This window comes from Cnephaeus nilssonii, assembly GCF_951640355.1.
Source record: "Cnephaeus nilssonii genome assembly, chromosome: 11".
Lineage (NCBI taxonomy): Eukaryota > Metazoa > Chordata > Mammalia > Chiroptera > Vespertilionidae > Cnephaeus > Cnephaeus nilssonii.
The window spans coordinates 67,722,230-67,740,473 of NC_137082.1; the positions used below are offsets into that span (position 1 = coordinate 67,722,230).

General features: G+C 51.2%; 1 protein-coding gene across 17 annotated transcripts in view; it reads left to right on the forward strand.

Annotated features, from left to right (window-relative positions):
* ZMYND8 (zinc finger MYND-type containing 8) overlaps positions 1-18,244 on the forward strand; it is a 113,642-nt gene that overhangs the window by 80,650 nt on the left and 14,748 nt on the right. For 13 of the 17 annotated variants that reach the window (XM_079785053.1, XM_079785050.1, XM_079785061.1 and 10 more), the window contains 4 exons: positions 3,786-3,938; positions 5,970-6,479; positions 11,129-11,533; positions 13,871-14,061. In XM_079785053.1, the coding sequence (XP_079641179.1) occupies positions 3,786-3,938; positions 5,970-6,479; positions 11,129-11,533; positions 13,871-14,061 (1,259 nt within the window). The remainder of the gene's footprint in view (positions 1-3,785; positions 3,939-5,969; positions 6,480-11,128; positions 11,534-13,870; positions 14,062-18,244) is intronic. The other 4 variants (XM_079785066.1, XM_079785054.1, XM_079785057.1 and 1 more) reach the window with 1 other exon arrangement.

Consider the following 18,244-nt stretch of genomic DNA (forward strand, 5'->3'; position numbering starts at 1 on the left):
TTGCTGCTAAACATCCTACATACAATGCACAGGGCAGCCCGCCCTGCCGCTGCCACTGCCCCCAACAGAGACCTGTCCAGCCCCGAATGTCTGAGCACCAGCATTGAGAAGCCCCAAGAACCCAGGTTGTTCATAGCTATGCCCCGTTTCCTTCTTTCTCCCCCACACCAGTGCTGGAGTGCGCTACCGACTGTGCCCTCTTCAGTAAGCAGGCGGGTTGCCCATAGCAGTGCACAGAGACCTGCTACCGTTTCAGCGGTGTGTTTAGTGCATTTCCAGGTGAACTGTGCCTTACTTATCCAGCCCTTACTTATGGAATCTAGGTTGTTTTCCTCTCTCTCTCTCTCTCTCTCTCTCTCTCTCTCTCTCTCTCTCTGCTGATGGTAACAGCTGTCCACATGGGAGTGTGTTATCCACAGGATGAGTTCCCAGAAGTGGAACCCAGGTCAGAGGCCACGTGCAGCTGACGTTTGACTGTCCAAACAGCCAAATTGCCCCTAAAGGGGCTCTTCTGATCTATGCTCCCTCCAGAAATGTAAGATCGTGCCTCTTTCTCTAGCGTGTTTTTTTTTTTAATTTTTTTAATCACAGTTTCCATTTGTAGCCTGAGCTGTCTTCATATCAGCTGAAAAGTTCAAAATGTTGGCAGCAAGGGTAGATTCGGAAGATACTCCCGATACAGAAGGGCAGGGTGGAAAGACTCGACTGGGAGCTAAATGAGAGAGCAGCCCTTCTCCTCTCCCTGCGGAGGAGAGTCAGGTGCAGCTGAAAGTTCCAGAAAGATAATCACATTTGGCCAAACTGAAGTTCCTCTCCCAGGGACCTGACCCCGGCCCCCGGCTTTTGGTCGTTCCTTGTCAGAATGAACATTACAGTAGCGTACTGACTCGAGCGGCCTTATCTTATCAAATGTGGCCTTTTGCCTCTTCATTCCTCTTGATTGTGAGGTGTAGGTCTCCTTCTATGAACCCTAAGGTTTAGAAGTGTGGTTCTGTGTGTCAGCACAGATACGCCAGGGTTCAGGCAGATCATGAGGAGTTTTCTTCACTCACAGTGGTCTAATACAGGGTTCTCAACCTTAGCTGCCATCAGCATCACCCAGGGAACTTTTAAAAGGCCAATGCCCAGGCTGTACCCCAGGCCAGTCTCTGGGGGTGGTGGCCAAGGCGTTAGGATTTCTTTCTTTTTGTTTTTTTTTTTAAGCTCTACAGGTAATACCTATGTGCAGCCAGGTTAGCAGTCCCTGGGACTCATATAGGAGATGGCACATTTTGTAGCCTGCAGATCAAATCTGACCCCTCACCTGCTTTTTAAATAAAGTTTTATTGGAACACCGTCATACCCATTTGTTTACATATTGTTTCTTTTCGCTTTTGCACTAAGTCCTGTATTGTATGGTCTGTACAGTTTACTCTCTGGCCCTTTACAGAACAAGTTTGCTGGCCCCTGGGTATAGTGAGCGTGTTTTTCTGTAACTGCTACATGGACTCGATGAACTGTACGAGAATGTTATTGAGGACATTGAGGAACATATCACGTGGGTGGCATCCCTCCTCCCACCCCACTTCGCAGTATTTCTGTGAGATACTTCGTTCCTAACTTACGCTTGAAAGGGCCGCCTTTTCCCTCTGGAATCCAATATGCGTCCTCCTTTCTGAGAACAGAAATGACCAGGCAGGCCTCATATTCTTCCTTTTGCTGTCAAGGATGGAGCTTAAATGTTGAGTCCTTACGTCCTATTTGTACTATCTTTATTGGTGTCTGTTTTTCTTGTTTCCCTGGTCCTCCTCCGCCGCCTTCTCCTTCTTGCTATTTGATCACTGCTTCCCTCTGTCTTGTCTTTGTAAGGTGCTTCTGCAGTGAATTCTTTCCCTCCGCAGTGGCTGTGCATGCACACCTGTGAGCGTCTCCAGTCCCGGTGCTGCTGGCTCTCTGCAGAGGCCCTGGTCAGCACACGCGCGCACACACACACACACACACACACACACGCGCGCGCGCGCAAACACACGTGGCTGTTTCTCAGAGCCTTTTCTTAAATGACAAGGATGCTGTCACGCTTGGAATCTCCCTGGCAGCTCGCTCCGAGTGTGTTTTTGGGGAAAGGGCCTTCCTAATCCTAGTGGAGGCCTCGTTGTGGTGATAAAATCAAGTCTTGAGCAATTCGTTGCTCTGGTCACCTGTGGGTGTGTTGGGTGGGGCATTTGGAGGCCACCTGTGGTCACTTTAAAGGAAGGAGTCTGAGCGTGCCGTGTGGGGAAGTGGCCTGTTCCTGAGCGAAGGAGAAGGTTTGTGATTCACATCGGAAAACAAAACAAAATCGAAGGGCGCGAGGGAAGGCTTTGAACAGCCCTTGTGGCCCAGCTCTCACTCTGTGTCCTGGGCCTCTTCACAGCCTGGGCGACAGAGGCGGCCTTTGGGTGGGTGGAGCAGGGAGATGAAGGGAAGTCAGGGTGTGAGCTCTGAGCTGGTGCAAACAGGCTCAGTGGTAGCTTCTCTGTGTCCCTGACTCGATACCACATGCTTTCTGACAGCTTCTCTGGGATCAGTCTGGGGAGGGCATAGGCCCACGTTCTCAGCTTGGGGTTGGTCCGAGGGTGGCAGGCAGGGGGAGCGATGATGCTCCTGCCTGCAAAGCTCGTGTGCATTCTGGGCCTTTGCAGTCACCTTCATTTTGTCCCCTTTTTACGTTTCCAGGACGCTAGAGGAGGCAGCTGAGGAGGCAGGGAAGGAATTCCAGAAATGCAAACATGCCTTGGCCTGTGTGGCTCAGTTAATTGGGCATCGTCCTGTGCACCGAAAGGTTGTGGGTTCGATTTCTGGTCAGGGCACATTCCCAGGTTGTGGCTTGATCCCTGGTAGGGGGTATGGAGGAAGCAGCTGATGGATGTTTCTCTCTCTCGCCCTCTCCTGTCCTCTCTCTCAAAATCAATAAAAAATCTTTAAAAAAAAACATTTATCAAAGAATACTAAAGGCAAAATCATTTGCATTAAAAGAAAGAAATGCAAACTCATGGAATCTGGTCCAGTTGCTATTATAAAGAGCCCATGGCAGAGGGGGGTAGGGGCAGGACCTCGGTCTGAGTTGAGTCGTCAGCAGTCAGAGGCCTTTGCGAGGGACGAGGGTGAGGAGCTTGGACTCTTCTTACCTGAGGGAGAGACAGATTTAATATCCGGGGCTAATCTGTTTCCCTATCCTCAGATGCTGTGAGCCAGAGGGAGCTATAGCAGGCTGGCTGGCTGGAAGGTCTGCCTCTTTTTCTAGTTTTCTCTGCCTTTCTAATGTGCGCTCCAGACTAGGTTGAGGAAGAGTGAAGAATGAAGCTTCTGTGATAAATGAAGAGCCCCGGCTCCCAGTTATCGGGGTGTTCTCGGAGGGGCTTGGCGTCTCTAGGATGCAGGGCCTCTCTGATGTGGGCTTGGAGTTCCGAGCAGTCTGGCCAGACGCGTGTCACTTGATCTGCCAATAGTGAGATTGAGCGTTTGACTGTAACCTTTGGCGTTCGAGATTCCCTAACGATGCCGAGTTCCACTGACAACCATCTGGCTGGGACGGTGCGTTCTACATACTGAGTAAACCTGCCAAGTGTTTTCTTGGGCTATTATCTCCCGAGTCAGCCCATGTCATCGAGCCGATGACACCGCTGGGACGAATGACAAAAACGTTTTGGGTCTTTCCCCTCCCGTGTTCTAAAATGCGTGGTTTGCGAGAAGGAAGCAATGTCATGGGAGTTGTTTGTTCGTCCCTGTAATGCCTGGTCTGACGAGGGCGTGACGGTATCTTCCAGATCGAAGCAAGGCCGAGATGGATTTGAAGCAGCTGAGCGAGTCCGTCCAGCAGCAGTCCGCCCCCGTTCCGCTCATCTCTCCCAAGCGGCAGATCCGCAGCAGGTTCCAGCTCAATCTTGACAAGACGATAGAGAGTTGCAAAGCACAACTAGGTATGTCTTTGGTTTGCGTTCATCATCGTCATCGTCGTCGTCGTCGTCATCATTTGTGGGGAACCACCCAGGAGAAGTCGAAGTTGGATCCTGGCTGCTTTGAACCTGAGTTGTTTGCTCAACTAACATATATTTCCCCTCGTGGCAAATATTTCAGATTTGCTAATTGTCCCGACAGGCTCTCTGAATTCCTCCGAGTTTATTCTTAGGTTGTGGCAGCCTGCAGGTGCCAGGTGCAGATGCTCTAGGAGCAGCCTGGTCCTCCTGTGTCGGCCTCTGTGCACCCTCTCAGTACACGTCAGGGTCCTGACATCAGGATCAGGTATGCCCCACACGTGTCCAACACAGATCCTTCTCCTCCAGACGGGCCCCCCCCCCCCCGCCCCCCCCAGCACACCCATCCTGCCTCTGTACCTGTTGCCTCTCTCCCTCTTCCCCCATGCTGTCTGCCTTCATACTGCCCACCTGAATCCTTTCCCTGGATTCAACTTGGTGTCACCTCCTCCAGGAGGTCTCCTCTGACTGCTCTCCCTATCTGCCCACCTACTTCGGTACTCCATTGCTTAGAAGCAACAGGGGTCCCTTTCTGTGGGGTATCCCTCCCAATCTAGACTGGAAGCTCATCGAGGGCAGGGAGGTTGCCTGAGGAGGATTTGCATTCTTTAAGGTACTTGGTCTTGTGCACATAGGAATGCTCTGGAATATTGGTTGAAGAAGGAAATAAAGCAAGGAGGGCATTTATAAACAAGGAGGGGCTGGCTGGGCCTGAGAGAGAGCCACTCCATGGTGAGGTTTACGTGTTAGTGGGGCCTTGGACCTTTGGGTGAGAAAGGAGCTGTGGTTTGGAGTCATCTGGGCTGTGATTGGGTTGCCTGTGTGGTTAGGACACTGATGGGCAAGGATGAAGTCTTGCAGCCCATTTAAATCCCTCTCTTGATTCCCTCCACACATGTGGTCTTTCTCCTTGGTTTATTGTTATTGTTGATGAGAATTTTAATATTTCCACTCATGCAGTGTTTCCTATGCACCCTGCATGGTGCTAAGTAAGCACCGCACAGAGATTGTCCTGGGAGGTTGATGCCCTTATCGGTCCCATTTGCAGGTGAAGAAACTGAGGCTTAGAGAGGTAGGTCACTCGTCCGGGGTTACACAGCTAATGAAAGCAGTGGGGCAGGATTTGAATTCCTATCCCTTGGGCTCTAGTACCCAAGCTTTTCCTCTCACGTGTGTGGTCATGCCCTCATGCTTGTCCTCCTCATGTCTGACCATTAGCTACAGCAGCGGAAGCCCTTTCCCTCGCGGGCCTGCTAAGCAGAGTGGCCAGGTCTGCTCTCTCGGCAGAAGCCTGCCATCTTGGTTTCTACGTGAAATTGCCTGGTTTGTGAGTTGGGCAATAAGTTCCAAATTAAAAAACAAGAGCAAACAGCAAACTACCCCGTGGGCCCAGCCATTGCTTCCCAAATGAAATGTGCCGGTGGTCAGATGTGGCTCGCGGGCTGTGAGTTTGCAGTCTCCGCTTTACGGCTTTGGCTTGTTTCTTTGCGCGCTGGACGCAAAGGGTGAGGGCGTTCGCGCTTTGGGGCTGTGTGAGAACAGCACTGGTGAGTCAGGAGCCTGGGGTGCCGCCTTACCTGCCTTGGTTTCCTTTGTGTCCTAGGACAAGGGATTGCTCTGGGCCTCTATTTTCTCTTCTGTAAAATGGATCAGTTTTAAGTGTCTCTCTGGTGTGTTCCCTTCCATCCCTCCCATTTCCTGTATCCCAACTAGTCATCAACCCTGCAGAGAGTTAGCTCCTGAACGTATGTTGTTTGGTCCCACGTCGTCTTTGGAACCCTCTCCGAACTCAGGTTCCATTTGTCAGCAGACTTCAGGGGCGTCTGGTCCCCTGCTCCCCGCCCCAGGCCAGTGTGATGCGATTTGAAGTGTTTTCTTTCTTTATTTCCAGCCTTTGGCGTGGGACATGTTTGCGTTTTTGGTCCTGCTCTTTATGTTGTGACCACGCCCCATGCTGGGTTTTCTTTCTGAATTTAGGCATAAATGAAATCTCGGAAGACGTTTACACGGCCGTAGAGCACAGCGATTCGGAGGATTCGGAGAAGTCGGACAGCAGCGATAGTGAGTATATCAGCGATGACGAGCAGAAGTCCAAGAACGAGCCAGAAGACGTAGAAGACAAAGAGGGCGCTCCGATGGACAAAGAGCTGTCTGCTGTCAAAACCAAGCCCAAGCTGGCCAGCCCGGTGGAGATGAAAGAGGAGCTGAAAAGCGCGTCGCCCCCCAGCGAGAAAGCAGAGCCAGGCTCCGTCAAGGAAAAGGCGAGTCCCCCGCCCGAGAAGGACTTCTCGGAGAAAGCCAAACCCTCGCCTCACCCCACAAAGGACAAACTGAAGGGGAAAGATGAGACGGATTCCCCAACAGTCCACTTGGGCCTGGACTCTGACTCAGAGAGCGAACTTGTCATAGATTTGGGAGAAGACCATTCTGGGCGGGAGGGTCGGAAGAATAAGAAGGAACCCAAAGAACCATCTCCCAAGCAGGATGGTAAGTGACGATGCCAGTTTCCACTTTCTTGGTTTGGTTTGGAATGCCACCCTTCCTTTGTGTGACCAAAAGCTATGTGACCCTCCAATGTCAGCACAGAAGACGGAGCGGAGCTGGGATTGGCTCACGGTCGCCTCGCTGGTGATCTGGTAGGACCAGGACTTAAACTGGGCCTGCCCTCCCCTCACCTGCTCAGTGCTCCGCATGGGTGATTTTGCGTTGAGTTTTGAGATGAGAAACGTCTCTCAGGAAATAAGTTGCTCCTGGTAGTCAAGTTGTTTTTAGCCTAAGCCAGTGGTCGGCAAGCTGCGGCTCGCGAGCCACATGCGGCTCTTTGGCCCCTTGAGTGTGGCTCTTCCACAAATTACCACGTGCGGGCGCGCACGTACAGTGCGATTGAAACTTCGTGGCCCATGCGCAGAAGTTGGTTTTCGGCTCTCAAAAGAAATTTCAATCGTTGTACTGTTGATATTTGGCTCTGTTGACTAATGAGTTTGCCGACCGCTGGCCTAAGCCACTTCTTCCCTGGTATGTTTTTTCGTTTTCCCAAAGTATTTGTCAACATTTAGACATTTGACAAGATTGAAATTGTTAGGCGTGTTCCCTTTGAAGGTCTCGATAAGTTTAGCCTTCCCCTCATGCGGCCCAGGCATCTCAAAGTGCGTTTTCTTATAGAACACGAGACCCTTTGGGTAGGTGGTGCCAGGATGGTGAGCACTTCTTGGGGCAGTAGAAATCAAGCGGCACTGCGTGGCGCACACCCGAACCGGTCTTCACCACCTTGGCACTTCATCCACCGGATGCCGGGGCTTTTCAGCACGGGCGCTGCTGACATTTTGTGCTGCATAGCGCTTTGCCCTGTGCAGCGGGGTGTTGAGCAGCATTTCTGGCTTCTCCCCACTGGATGCCCGTAGCACCTGCCCGGTTGAGGCAATTCAAAGCGGCTTGGCATTGCCAGATGCCCTCTGGAGGCAAACTCTGCCGCAGGTGAGAACCGCTGCCCGAGTCTCAGCGGTGCTCACATTGCTGCTGTGTGGACTGGACCAGCAGTGGCCGCTGCCAGCCGGCGGAGCCCAGGCACGTTGGCAAACCCCCGGAAGGAACGTGTGAATGATTTGCAGGGTGTCCTTCCCGTTGGCAAAGCAGTCAGCGCCAAGTGGGCTGTGTGGAGAATCCCACACGCCCAAGAAAGATGGCGGGGAATTCACTGGGGGCTCAGGAGAACTTGCCTCAGGACACATGAGAGATGGAAGCCATCAGGCCGTAGGCACTTGGTGCGGAACTTAAGGGACTGCCAGGGTCAGTTTTGACGGTGCCCATCGTCTGATGGGAACTGGCTCCTGACCCAGGCCCGGGAGAAGGTGTGAGTCTCTGCCCCGGGGGTTTCTGAGCCCGGCAGCTTGAGAGGCCTTGAGAATCTTTCCTCTGTGGTTAGTCAGCCGAGCTGCTCTGGAACCTCCATCCTCAGGTCATCACGAGAGGCCGAGCTGTCCCTGGATGGTGCGATGGAGGGAGGGAGAGGGAGCAGTTAGGGGGACAGGAAGGATCGACCACCACACCATCCCGGAGTCATCTCTTAGACTTATGGATGGTGTCTGACAAGTGTGGTCGTGTAGCACAGTGGTCGGCAAACTCATTAGTCAGCAGAGCCAAATATCAACAGTACAACGATTGAAATTTCTTTTGAGAGCCAAATTTTTTAAACTTAAACTTCTTCTAACGCCACTTCTTCAAAATACCAGGCCGTGGTATTTTGTGGAAGAGCCACACTCAAGGGGCCAAAGAGCCGCATGTGGCTCGCGAGCTGCGGTTTGCCGCTCTATTGACTAATGAGTTTGCCGACCACTGGTGTAGCAGAATGGGGTTTGAGGGACCTCCGCTGATGTTTCAGAGAGAACAATAGTAGCCTTTGTTCCCCTTGAGGGACTATTTGGGTGCAGATGGGAGTGCTCCTATGAATGTTGTATTTATACTGTTCCTTTCTTTCTGGAACAAATCTTTTGATTGATTGGTTTTATGCCTCCCCCTCCTCTTTCAGAAATGATTTGACAAGAGTACATAATCATGAAATAAAGTTGGGTTTTCATTTTTGCTGTGAGCTCCCTAGCAGTCAAAGCAAAAAGGGAAACACAGTCCCTTAAAAGGTGTCATATTGTCCAAAAAAAATAAAAAAATTCCATTGGTTAAATGAAGTAGACATCCGAGGGAAATTTCTCCAGGATACCCCCGAGTGTGTGGTGGATTAAGCTGAAGATGAATATAAAACATTATTCAGTTAGAGCACATTCTTACGGGTAGGGCAAAACTGACTAGTCTTAAATTCAGAGCCCCCTGATGGTGGTTTGGGTCTTGAAGAATCGGCTTCATGTCGAACTTTGCGTTAGAGCATCTTTTCAATGATGTGCTTTTACTTATAAATTTATTAAAGTGAAGGGCATTTTGGAGTGTGCTGTGGTGACCTCCAACTTACCTGCAGGTAGGAATGCAGCTTGTGTGTAGGAATCCTCAAATAGTAAAACAGCGTTTACAGCTATTGATCTCAGGCAGCGGCAGAGGGAGTTCGCTTGGAGACCTTTGCTATGCTTAACCTGTAACATCAGTAATTGCCATCCTTCTCTTAAAAGGCCCTTCTCCATGCACACGACAGTCACCAAACTCTGGAATAAGTAGATCAGTTTGATGGGCGATTTCTGGTGTGCTGGCCTTTAAGAGATTCACCCTTTGTTGGGCTACAAGTGATGGATCAGACGCTCTGGATTCCTAGGACAGATGGAATTTTCCACAGCTTTTTTTTTTCTTCTTCTCCATAAATCATCAGAATCCCCTAGAAATGAAAATATTTTAGTGTCTAAATGATAACCCCCAAAGAGTACTTGGAGCCTGGAACCTTTTCAGACTGCACACTCCTGGTTTGTATCTGGAAAAGGGGGCCAGGCAGGGTTCCTGCACGACTGTAACCACAGGCGGAGCCCGAGAGGGAACAGGGCCCTTCCTGTGGCTGCCCTTGGCGCCAGGGAGGATCCGGCTAGCTCATCAACAATAACGGCCTATTCTTGGGTCACATGCAGAAAAGGGGAGGCGTTGAAGGTCCTTCGGCAGGTTGGACATCCTGCTGGTCCCCTGCCCCCTGTGGGCTCTTAGTAGGGCCTGGTTCCAAGCCACCTTGCTAGAAGGGGGGGCTCTGGGGTCCAGGGTCGGGTGTCCTGGAAAAGGATTGGGGCTCCTCACTGTGGGAAGAGCTCCCTGTCCAGCCCCACCCTCTGCTCTTGCCCTTGAACTTGGCTGAACTCTCCTCCAGAGGATCAGGAGGGCCAGCCGGATGTGATAACCACCAAGAAAGCGCGCCCCCCCCCCCCCCCCCCCCCCAGTCAGAAAAGTCAGCTTGTCTTCTCCACTTCCTTGGAGATCCCAAACGCACAGCTCACTGAACATCACTCTTAGAAGAATAGCCAAGCGCATATCTTTCCCAGGTGATACCAATCTAAAAAGACAGGCCGAGTCCTCACGAAAAGAGGTTTGGGCGTCAGGCACATTGTCAGGTTGGGGTGCCGACGTGCACCGTGTTTTGTGTGGGGTCCTCGGGGGCTCCTCTCCGGGCGCAGGCTCCCTCACCGGTGGCTGGGACCTCTGCAGTGATAACCAACAGCCCTTGACCAGTGGCGCCCGCACATGGTCATCCCCTTCTGCGGCGCTCAGCACTCCTGGCTCTAATCTGCCCGCGGCCACTCCTCGCTGCCTGCCCTCAGTTACCGCGATGCAGTGCTCCCTCTTCCTAAATACTGTCCGTCTTGGCGAAGGCTGTCCCGCTCCGATTCTCACCTCGGCCTGTTGAAATGCTGCTCCCCGGCCCCATGGCCCAGCTCCTCCCAGAAGACGTACTCCGTCACGCGGCTTTCCTCAAACTTCAGACTTTCACAGTTGTTACTTTTTGTCATTCCCAAATCCTGCTGGTAATAATTATTGACTTAATATTTTTATTTGAAGCAAGCTACTCTTTTAAAAAAAAATTTAAGCCTATTTTAGCCTTAAACCTGGCCACCTCACAGTCGCGGAAGTAGTGTTGTGTGCTATACCTAACACACAAGCAAGGCTCCCGAAGTCTAGATAAATACGATTGTGTTGGGAAGGCTCTGGTCTTGGGGCGGGAGTCCTGTTAGTGTTCAGTATCAGGGTTCCACCACGCTGAGACTCTGTCCTGGAGGGACTCGGGAGAGATGACAAAGACGCCTTTATTTCGGAACGATTTAATGTTGTTCAGGCTTTGGCCATTGGGCAGCCATCCGGGTCTCCCAGGCCCCTGTGTACCTAGGCAAAGGTTCCTCTGGGTCTCTGGATTCAGTTTGGCTGGGTCTTTCTCAAGCGCTTACCCAGGTCTAACTTTGGAAAACAAGACCGTTGCAGCCCTCCAGCCCAGGAGCTGATGGGCAGCTTGAGGGCAGGGCCTGGGTCACCTGTTTCCCCAGGGGCCTGACCTGCGTGTCTCCAACATGAGGCTGAGGCGCTAAGTAGATAAGGTGAGAGTGTGCTCCTAAGCATGAATGAACGTGTTGGTCATTTCTGGCCTTCGGTGGTTTCCCTGAGAACTGGCTGGTGCACAGACCCTGCCGGCAAACCTGACTCAGATCCACTTTTTATTTTTTTCCACGCAGTGGCTCTAGTGGTAGCTAAAGCTCCACCGCTGTCTGCTACGGCAGGCAGCCAGTCTCCCCCCGAAACGCCGGTCCTCACCCGCTCGTCCTCCCAAACGCCCACAGCTGGTGTCACGGCCACCACCAGCACCACGTCCACGGTCACGGCCCCGGCTGCCACCGCCACCACCGCCATCACGGGGAGCCCAGTGAAAAAGCAGAGGCCGCTTTTACCGAAGGAGACTGCCCCGGCTGTGCAGCGGGTCGTGTGGAACTCATCAAGTAAGTTTCAAACGTCCTCCCAAAAGTGGCACATGCAGAAGATGCAGCGCCAGCAGCAGCAGCAGCAGCAGCAGCAGCAAAGCCAGCAGCAGCAGCCTCAGTCTTCCCAGGGGACGCGATATCAGACCAGACAGGCTGTGAAAGGTACCGCGCTCCCCTTCTGCTCCCCGTGGCACCCGGCCCTCCGTGCCACACGGACAGGAGACACAAAACAGAAACCATTGTTTATTTTTCTCCGTTCCCCTTTGTTTCCTGGCCGCTGTGTCCCCCAGGCCGTACACATCCCACTTGGCATTCTTTTTTTTAAAGTTGTTTCGCAACTCGATTTTTTACTTTTATTTCAAAAGTTTTTTTTTTTTTCCATTTTGCAAGCGATACATGTGCATAGTCTCCTTAGAGAGGGGCATGTACACGGGCCTACGGTCCCGATCGACAGACCTTTCGTTTTATGCTTCTCCCGTTCCCAGCGGCCACTGTGAACCGTAGGACCTTTTGTATGCATGTATGCATATATATTTATACATATATATGGCTCTTCATCACAACACGACTTTTTTTCCCCCCCCTCCTTTTTTTCTTTTTTTACAACATGAAGTGGTACCATTGTTTTTCACCCATCAGCATGTTTTGGAGGTCTGTCCGTGTCAGTGCATACAGCGCTCCCTTATCCTTTGAGACTGCTGCGTAGCGTTCCCCAGTTTGTGTGACGGTTGCTTCCAGTTGGATCGCGGAGGCAGAGCTGCGATGCATACCGTGTGTGCGTTCCCCGTGCACGCCTGTTGTGAACCTTCCGGCGGTATTTTGGGAAGAGTGCAGGGAGAAGGTGGTAGCAAAGGCTGCCTTAATGGTGAGGAATGAGCCACATCCACAGGAAGAGCCAGCATCAGGAACCAGTTGCTGAAGGTGCAGAGTAAAAATCTCTTCCAGCCGTGCAGGGGGCTCCATCTGGAGCTGACAAAGGGGCGACAAAGCACTTGTCGTGTGGATGCCCGTTGGCTCAGCTTCTGTGAGCGCTGGCATAGATCCGACTCCATGGGGCACCTGCATCTAGACCCTTGAAGGTCTGGCTCCTTCACGGAAACTCTTGTGTAGTGAGTGCGCCCTAGTGATTAGGGCTCTCTTTTTGAGTTTCTCTCTCTCTCTCTCTCTCTCTCACTCTTTTAACCCTACCAGACCTGAGGCCCTGAACCCAACTGTCCCCTATACCTGGGCTCCTGAGCATTAAAGAGAAAAAATCAACATGATATAGAAAAATGTTAGTGACATGCAAACAAGTGTTTAGAATAAGATGGAACTTGGAGACATTGTAGAAAATAGGTACTAGGCAAAGTACAGAAAATTAGGTAAAGCAGTAGAGCGGCAGATTCGGAAATTACCGAAAAATCGGTACAGCGGTCTGGTAGCCTTAAATTGACCTTAGAGGCGAAGTGAGGGAGAGAGAGAGAAACATCGTTGTGAGAGAAACGTTGCTCGTGCTCTGACCAGGGATCGAACCTGCCATCTTCTGGGGTACGGGATGACGCTCCAACCAACTGAGCCGCACCGGCCAGGGCTAGTAGGAGTCTTAGGAGTAGCATCAGGACAGGGTGTTAAAAGGCAGCCAGCCAGATCTTGCATTGAGCCCCCCAATAGAAACCCTTCAAAGACTGGGGAGCAGGAACACTGGAAGATTGCACAGGCAAAGTTGGGGTCCAGCTGGTTTGATCTCGCTGTTTAAAGTGTTGATAGGGTTCTGAGTTGGGGATGGCCTGTCCCAGGCTTCTGCCTTCGGGCCCCTGGAGCATTCCGAGCCGAGGCAAGAAGAAGGCCGAGTGGTGTGGTTCTCAATGTCCACGTTGTCTTGTGTCAGAGATCAACAAAGCTGGACACTAGCTGAAGTGGGAGGGACAGAACTTAACCAGCTATGTCCTGCTGCCATAGGGAAAGCAGTCCATTGTGAGCTGAAGTCAACTTTGATTTGTACCGAGGTGACTGGGTGTTTTCAAAGGAGGATGAGGGAATGAATAGCAAGGGGGGCGAGTGGGGACTCTATAGAGTCAGGGAAGTGAAATTTTACAAAAAGGGGGAGGTGGGGCTGGTCCATGTGAAACCACCTGAATTTGCTGGCTGATACCTATCAGAGCTAGGCCCTCCTTCCCACGGAGTTGGGAGACAGGTGCCTCATGGTTAGGTATTGGCTGGAACAGCCATTTATTTGGGTGTCCTTGAGTTTTCTCAGGGAGGCTGGGGTCACCCTAGGGATGCTGCCTGGGGCTGGTAGAGGCCACGTTAAGTTTGTTGAAGTCTTTAGAGACCACGTTTGAGGATTAGTCAGAAAGGGCGCGGAGCAACCTGGCTGGAGTTTGGTTCAGGAGAGCATCCCGGTCCCCTGAGATTGAAGAGCTCGCAGGGTGCTGATCGGTTTCCCGCCCTCACCACAGCTGCGCGTTGGGACGGGCCCGTCCTGCAGCCGGGGCTGACCGGGACCCTTTGTCTCCCCAGCTGTCCAGCAGAAGGAGATCACCCAGAGCCCGTCCACCTCCACTATCACCCTGGTGACCAGCACTCAGTCGTCACCCCTGGTCACCAGCTCGGGGGCCACGAGCACCCTGGCCTCTTCAATCAACGCAGACCTTCCCATCGCCACTGCCTCAGCTGATGTCGCCGCGGACATCGCCAAGTACACTAGCAAAGTGAGTGCCACCGGGCACCTGGTGGGCGGGCGCTCAGAGGACCCGCTCTCTGATGGGTCCTGTTTGGGTCATGACCTCCCAGCTCTCGGGGGCTGTTTAGGAGGGCAGACCCCGTTTTTACTGAGGAGCTCCAGGACTGAATTCTTCCTTTGGGTCTGAAGTTGGACCTATGCAGAGAAAGTACAAGAGACTAAACCTTACTCTGAGAGGGCTCAGATTCTCACGTCAGTGCCTCACAGGAAGACGATGGCCTAGGGTCAGAATTAGCCTTCAGAATTGAGTTGCTCATGAAGGACTCATTTTCCTTAAGTGCGGGAACAAGTCTCCGATCCTTCAGTTAACAACAGATTTGGGGTTGGTTTGTTTTGCATTTAGAAGTGACATGGACCCCAAGTGACAGAGGCTTAAATGTGAGGCATGCAAGGTCTGATGCCCGCACCTGGGTCTTTCCAGGAACCAAGAGGACTGGGGAGGAATGCCCTCTCTCGACGGGCCCATCCTCGGGGGACTGGCCCATCCCCAGGGCGTGGTCCTTGTTGCGTGGTGTGGCAGGCAGGATTCCCACTGGGGGTGTTCTCTCCGCAAGGTGTTTTCTTTTCTCTCTTGATTTTCCAACTGCTCTTACGCTCTTGTTGAACCGGGCAAATAAAACGTGGAGTCTCAGCGACCTGTGCGTGTGCTTGGCGTGATGCGCAGGCACATTCCCGTAGACCACTCGGTGGTGAGAACAACCATCGGAGTGACAGCCCCACAGGGTCAGGCGCACAGTAGGTGGTTGGTGCCGAGCTGCTGAATGGGTGCCTGTGGTTCCCTAACTCCTCATCGTGGGCATGTCACTATCAGGAACGGTCCACAGCAGTTAGTATCAATCTAACGACTTAGTAAGTTATTAAGTAGGCAGATACAATAACTTACTCTTTAAGAGTAAGTAAGTTAGTTACTGATGAGTAAACTATTACGTTTATAGAGAGAATGGGTGGAAATAGTTAAGAACGGCTGTTTCTTGAAGTCTTATTTATGATAAAGAGTTGCTGTGATATTGTGTGAAAGGTAGGAGCTTTTTTTTTTCTGATGGCATGAAACATAGACATAATTTTTTACCAGAGAGTTTTTGTTATCCACCTAAAGCAGGCATCCTCACACTACGGCCCGCGGGCCACATGCGGGTGTTTTTGCCGTTTTGTTTTTTTTACTTCAAAATAAGATATGTGCAGTGTGCATAGGAATTTGTTCATAGTTTTTTTTTAAACTATAGTCCGGCCCTCCAACGGTCTGAGGGACAGTGAACTGGCCCCCTGTTTAAAAAGTTTGAGGACCCCTGATCTAAAGAAATTCCTCTGTCAAGGAATTGTATTAGTTACCTGTGGCTGCATTACAAACCACTGCAGCTCTCACAGGCTTCTTACCTGTTTGTGTGGGTCGGCTCACCGGGCCCTTCTTCAGGCCGCTGGCTGTGTGCAGTCAAGGTGTCTCCTACGGTCGGGGTTTAGCCTGAAGGTTTTACAGGGAAGGGTGTCGTCCCCCAGCTCAGTTCCCAGCTGGCTGTGGCCTGGAGGCCACCCTTGCTGTGTGGGCCTTCCCGACATGGCAGCGTGCTCCACCACAGCCAGGGAGGGAGAGCCTGCGAGCCAGATGGAAGTTTCCACCTTACGTAGCATCCTCACAGGCATGACACCCACGACCTTCTTCCATCGATTAGAAGCAGGTCACCAGGCCGACCATCTTGGAGTCTGTCGTACTGGCTAAGATGATACCAGCAAAAGCTTACGTTTGCATGGCTTGTACTCTGGGTCACACACTGTTATAAGCACTTCTTGTATGTGGCTTAGTCTGACGCTTAATGACAAATTGATGGGGTGTAAGTACTGTTACCATCCCCATTTTATAGATGAGAAAACTGAGGCCCAGCGAGGTCATGCAACTTGTCTAGGGTCACACAGTTAGTGAGTGGTTGGGCGGGGATTTGAAGGGTAGCAGCCAGGATCTAGACAGTGGCTTTGAGCTGGTTTGTGAGTTCTCATGCAGCCTGCTAACCACACATGTCCGGTGTCCCCACAAACTGATGGTTCTTGCATGTGGCTGTTTTCAACCAGTCCTACTTAACACATTGCAGACCAGTAGTTTTATTGCTAGCTTTACCCAGTGGCCAGATAAGTTTCTACTGAATGAGTACAAAAACAGTTTTACATAAATGTTATAGGCACACTTTAAAATTAAGTACCCATTGCATTTTGAAGTTATTTATTACATGTTCTTACAAGCTAATATCTTTTTAAAGAATTCTCGTGATTGGCCATAAGCCTTAGAACAGAAAACACGAGAATTCTCGTGATCCGTCCGCTATGTGTCAAGATACAGTGTGGCTCAAGCGGTAATCAGAACCTAGTCTTGGGGATGACTTTGTCTGTAGTATATCTTCCCCTTTTTGAATAAAACGCATGAATGGTTATAGAGTTCACAATGGGAAGATTCAAGTGTCAGTTATTTTTGGCCATTCTCAAGATCTTTGTCTTACCCATTCCCCTCCTGAACTAGTATTGACTTAATGTTTTTATTTAAATTAAGTTTTATTTAAATTGACTTAAAATTAAATTTAACCTCCCCAAATACCATTCCTCATCCATTCCTTTTATCATGAAAGTGTTAAAGACACGTAATGGCACCAATCTGAGACTTTTTTCCTAACCCAATCTGCAGGGTTCCCAGAGAATTGAAAGGGGGGTAATTTTTTCATTACTGATTTAAGAAGATCCTGGAATTGCCCAAATGGTCTCTTTTCTGCTTGCAATTAACACGTGTATCGCCTTCCATTGATTTGGTCCAAACTGTCTATTTACAGATGAGAAGACTGAGGCCTGGATTTGGCTGGTGGTTCTCACGGAGCCAGTATTCACGGCTCCTGCAGCCATTAAAAAAGAAAAGGAAAAGTTTTTATTGATTTTAGAGAGCGAGGAAGGGAAAGGGAGGGAAGGAAACACCAGTGAGTCCATTGGCTGCTTCCTGCACTCCTCCTACTGGGGATTGAGCCCGAAACCTGGGCATGTGCCCTGACCAGGAATTGAACCTTTTTGGTGCATGGGATGGCGCTCACCCATTGAGCACACCAGCCAGGGTTCCCATGGCCAGTTCTATTGTTCCCTTCTGCCTCCGCCTTTACTCTTACAGCAAAATTGAGGCATGAACTTTCTGATGGCAGTTTTCTTTGCTGTTAAGAAAATGGACGTGGTGACATATTTTTGGAGCCGACGAGCTTTCCTGTGTGCAGGGTGACCCCGAGCTGAAGACCCAGCTTTGTGTGTTCTGGCAGGAGGGCGCCCGTGATGCACGGGGAGCTGTTGGCTGTATTTGGAAGTAAGAGTGAAAGTCCGTCCACGGATTCGTGATTTCTTTAGAATGGAATGTGACCATGGCGTTCGGAAGGGATTGAATTTCATCCGTTTTCTGAAGTTTTCGTGTAAAGCAGTTTCGTTTTCATGCTTTAAATCGCCGTGGCTGTGCAGCGGGGTAGGGAGGCCGTGCACAGCGATGGACCGCGAAGCCGCGTAAAGCAGTGTTTTTGCTGGCGGCGCCCCAGTGTGGCCTGCAGCAGTGGGGAGCGCCCCATTGGGGGGTCAAGTTGGGGTTATTGTTCTGGGGGTTGGCAGGATTTTCACAGTTACATGCTCGCGGGAATTTATTTTTCTGTGAAAATCAGATAAACAGGTATTTCTTTCTGAACACCTTCTCTGTGTGGCAGGGGCTGAACCACAGCCTGCACGTGGCTTTCTCATTGAATCCTCGTGCACACTCTGCGAGTGGGCACTGTTGTTATCCTTGTGTTCTACATGGGGAAACTGAGGCTGGGTGGTCAGAGGTAGTTGGTGGGTTCAGATCCCGGGCATTAGATACCAGGGTGCTCTTTGTCCTGCGTTGAAGCTGCAAAACACAGGGGAGACTTGGCAGCAGCCAGGCCAGGCCGAGTCCTACTCTGTTCTTCTGTCCACTCCTCTCTCCCCGGGATGCTGGAGGGGTCAGCCAGCGCGTGGGAGGCAGGGGAGGAATTCATCCTGCAAACACACTTGGTCCTCAGCTTTCTGAGGACCTGCTGTGTGGACCTGAGCTGATGTCACACACTCGCTGATGCCCTCACGGGTCCGATAGTTACAGTAACTGGAAAGGCAATGCCCTAATCAAAGGCGTTAAA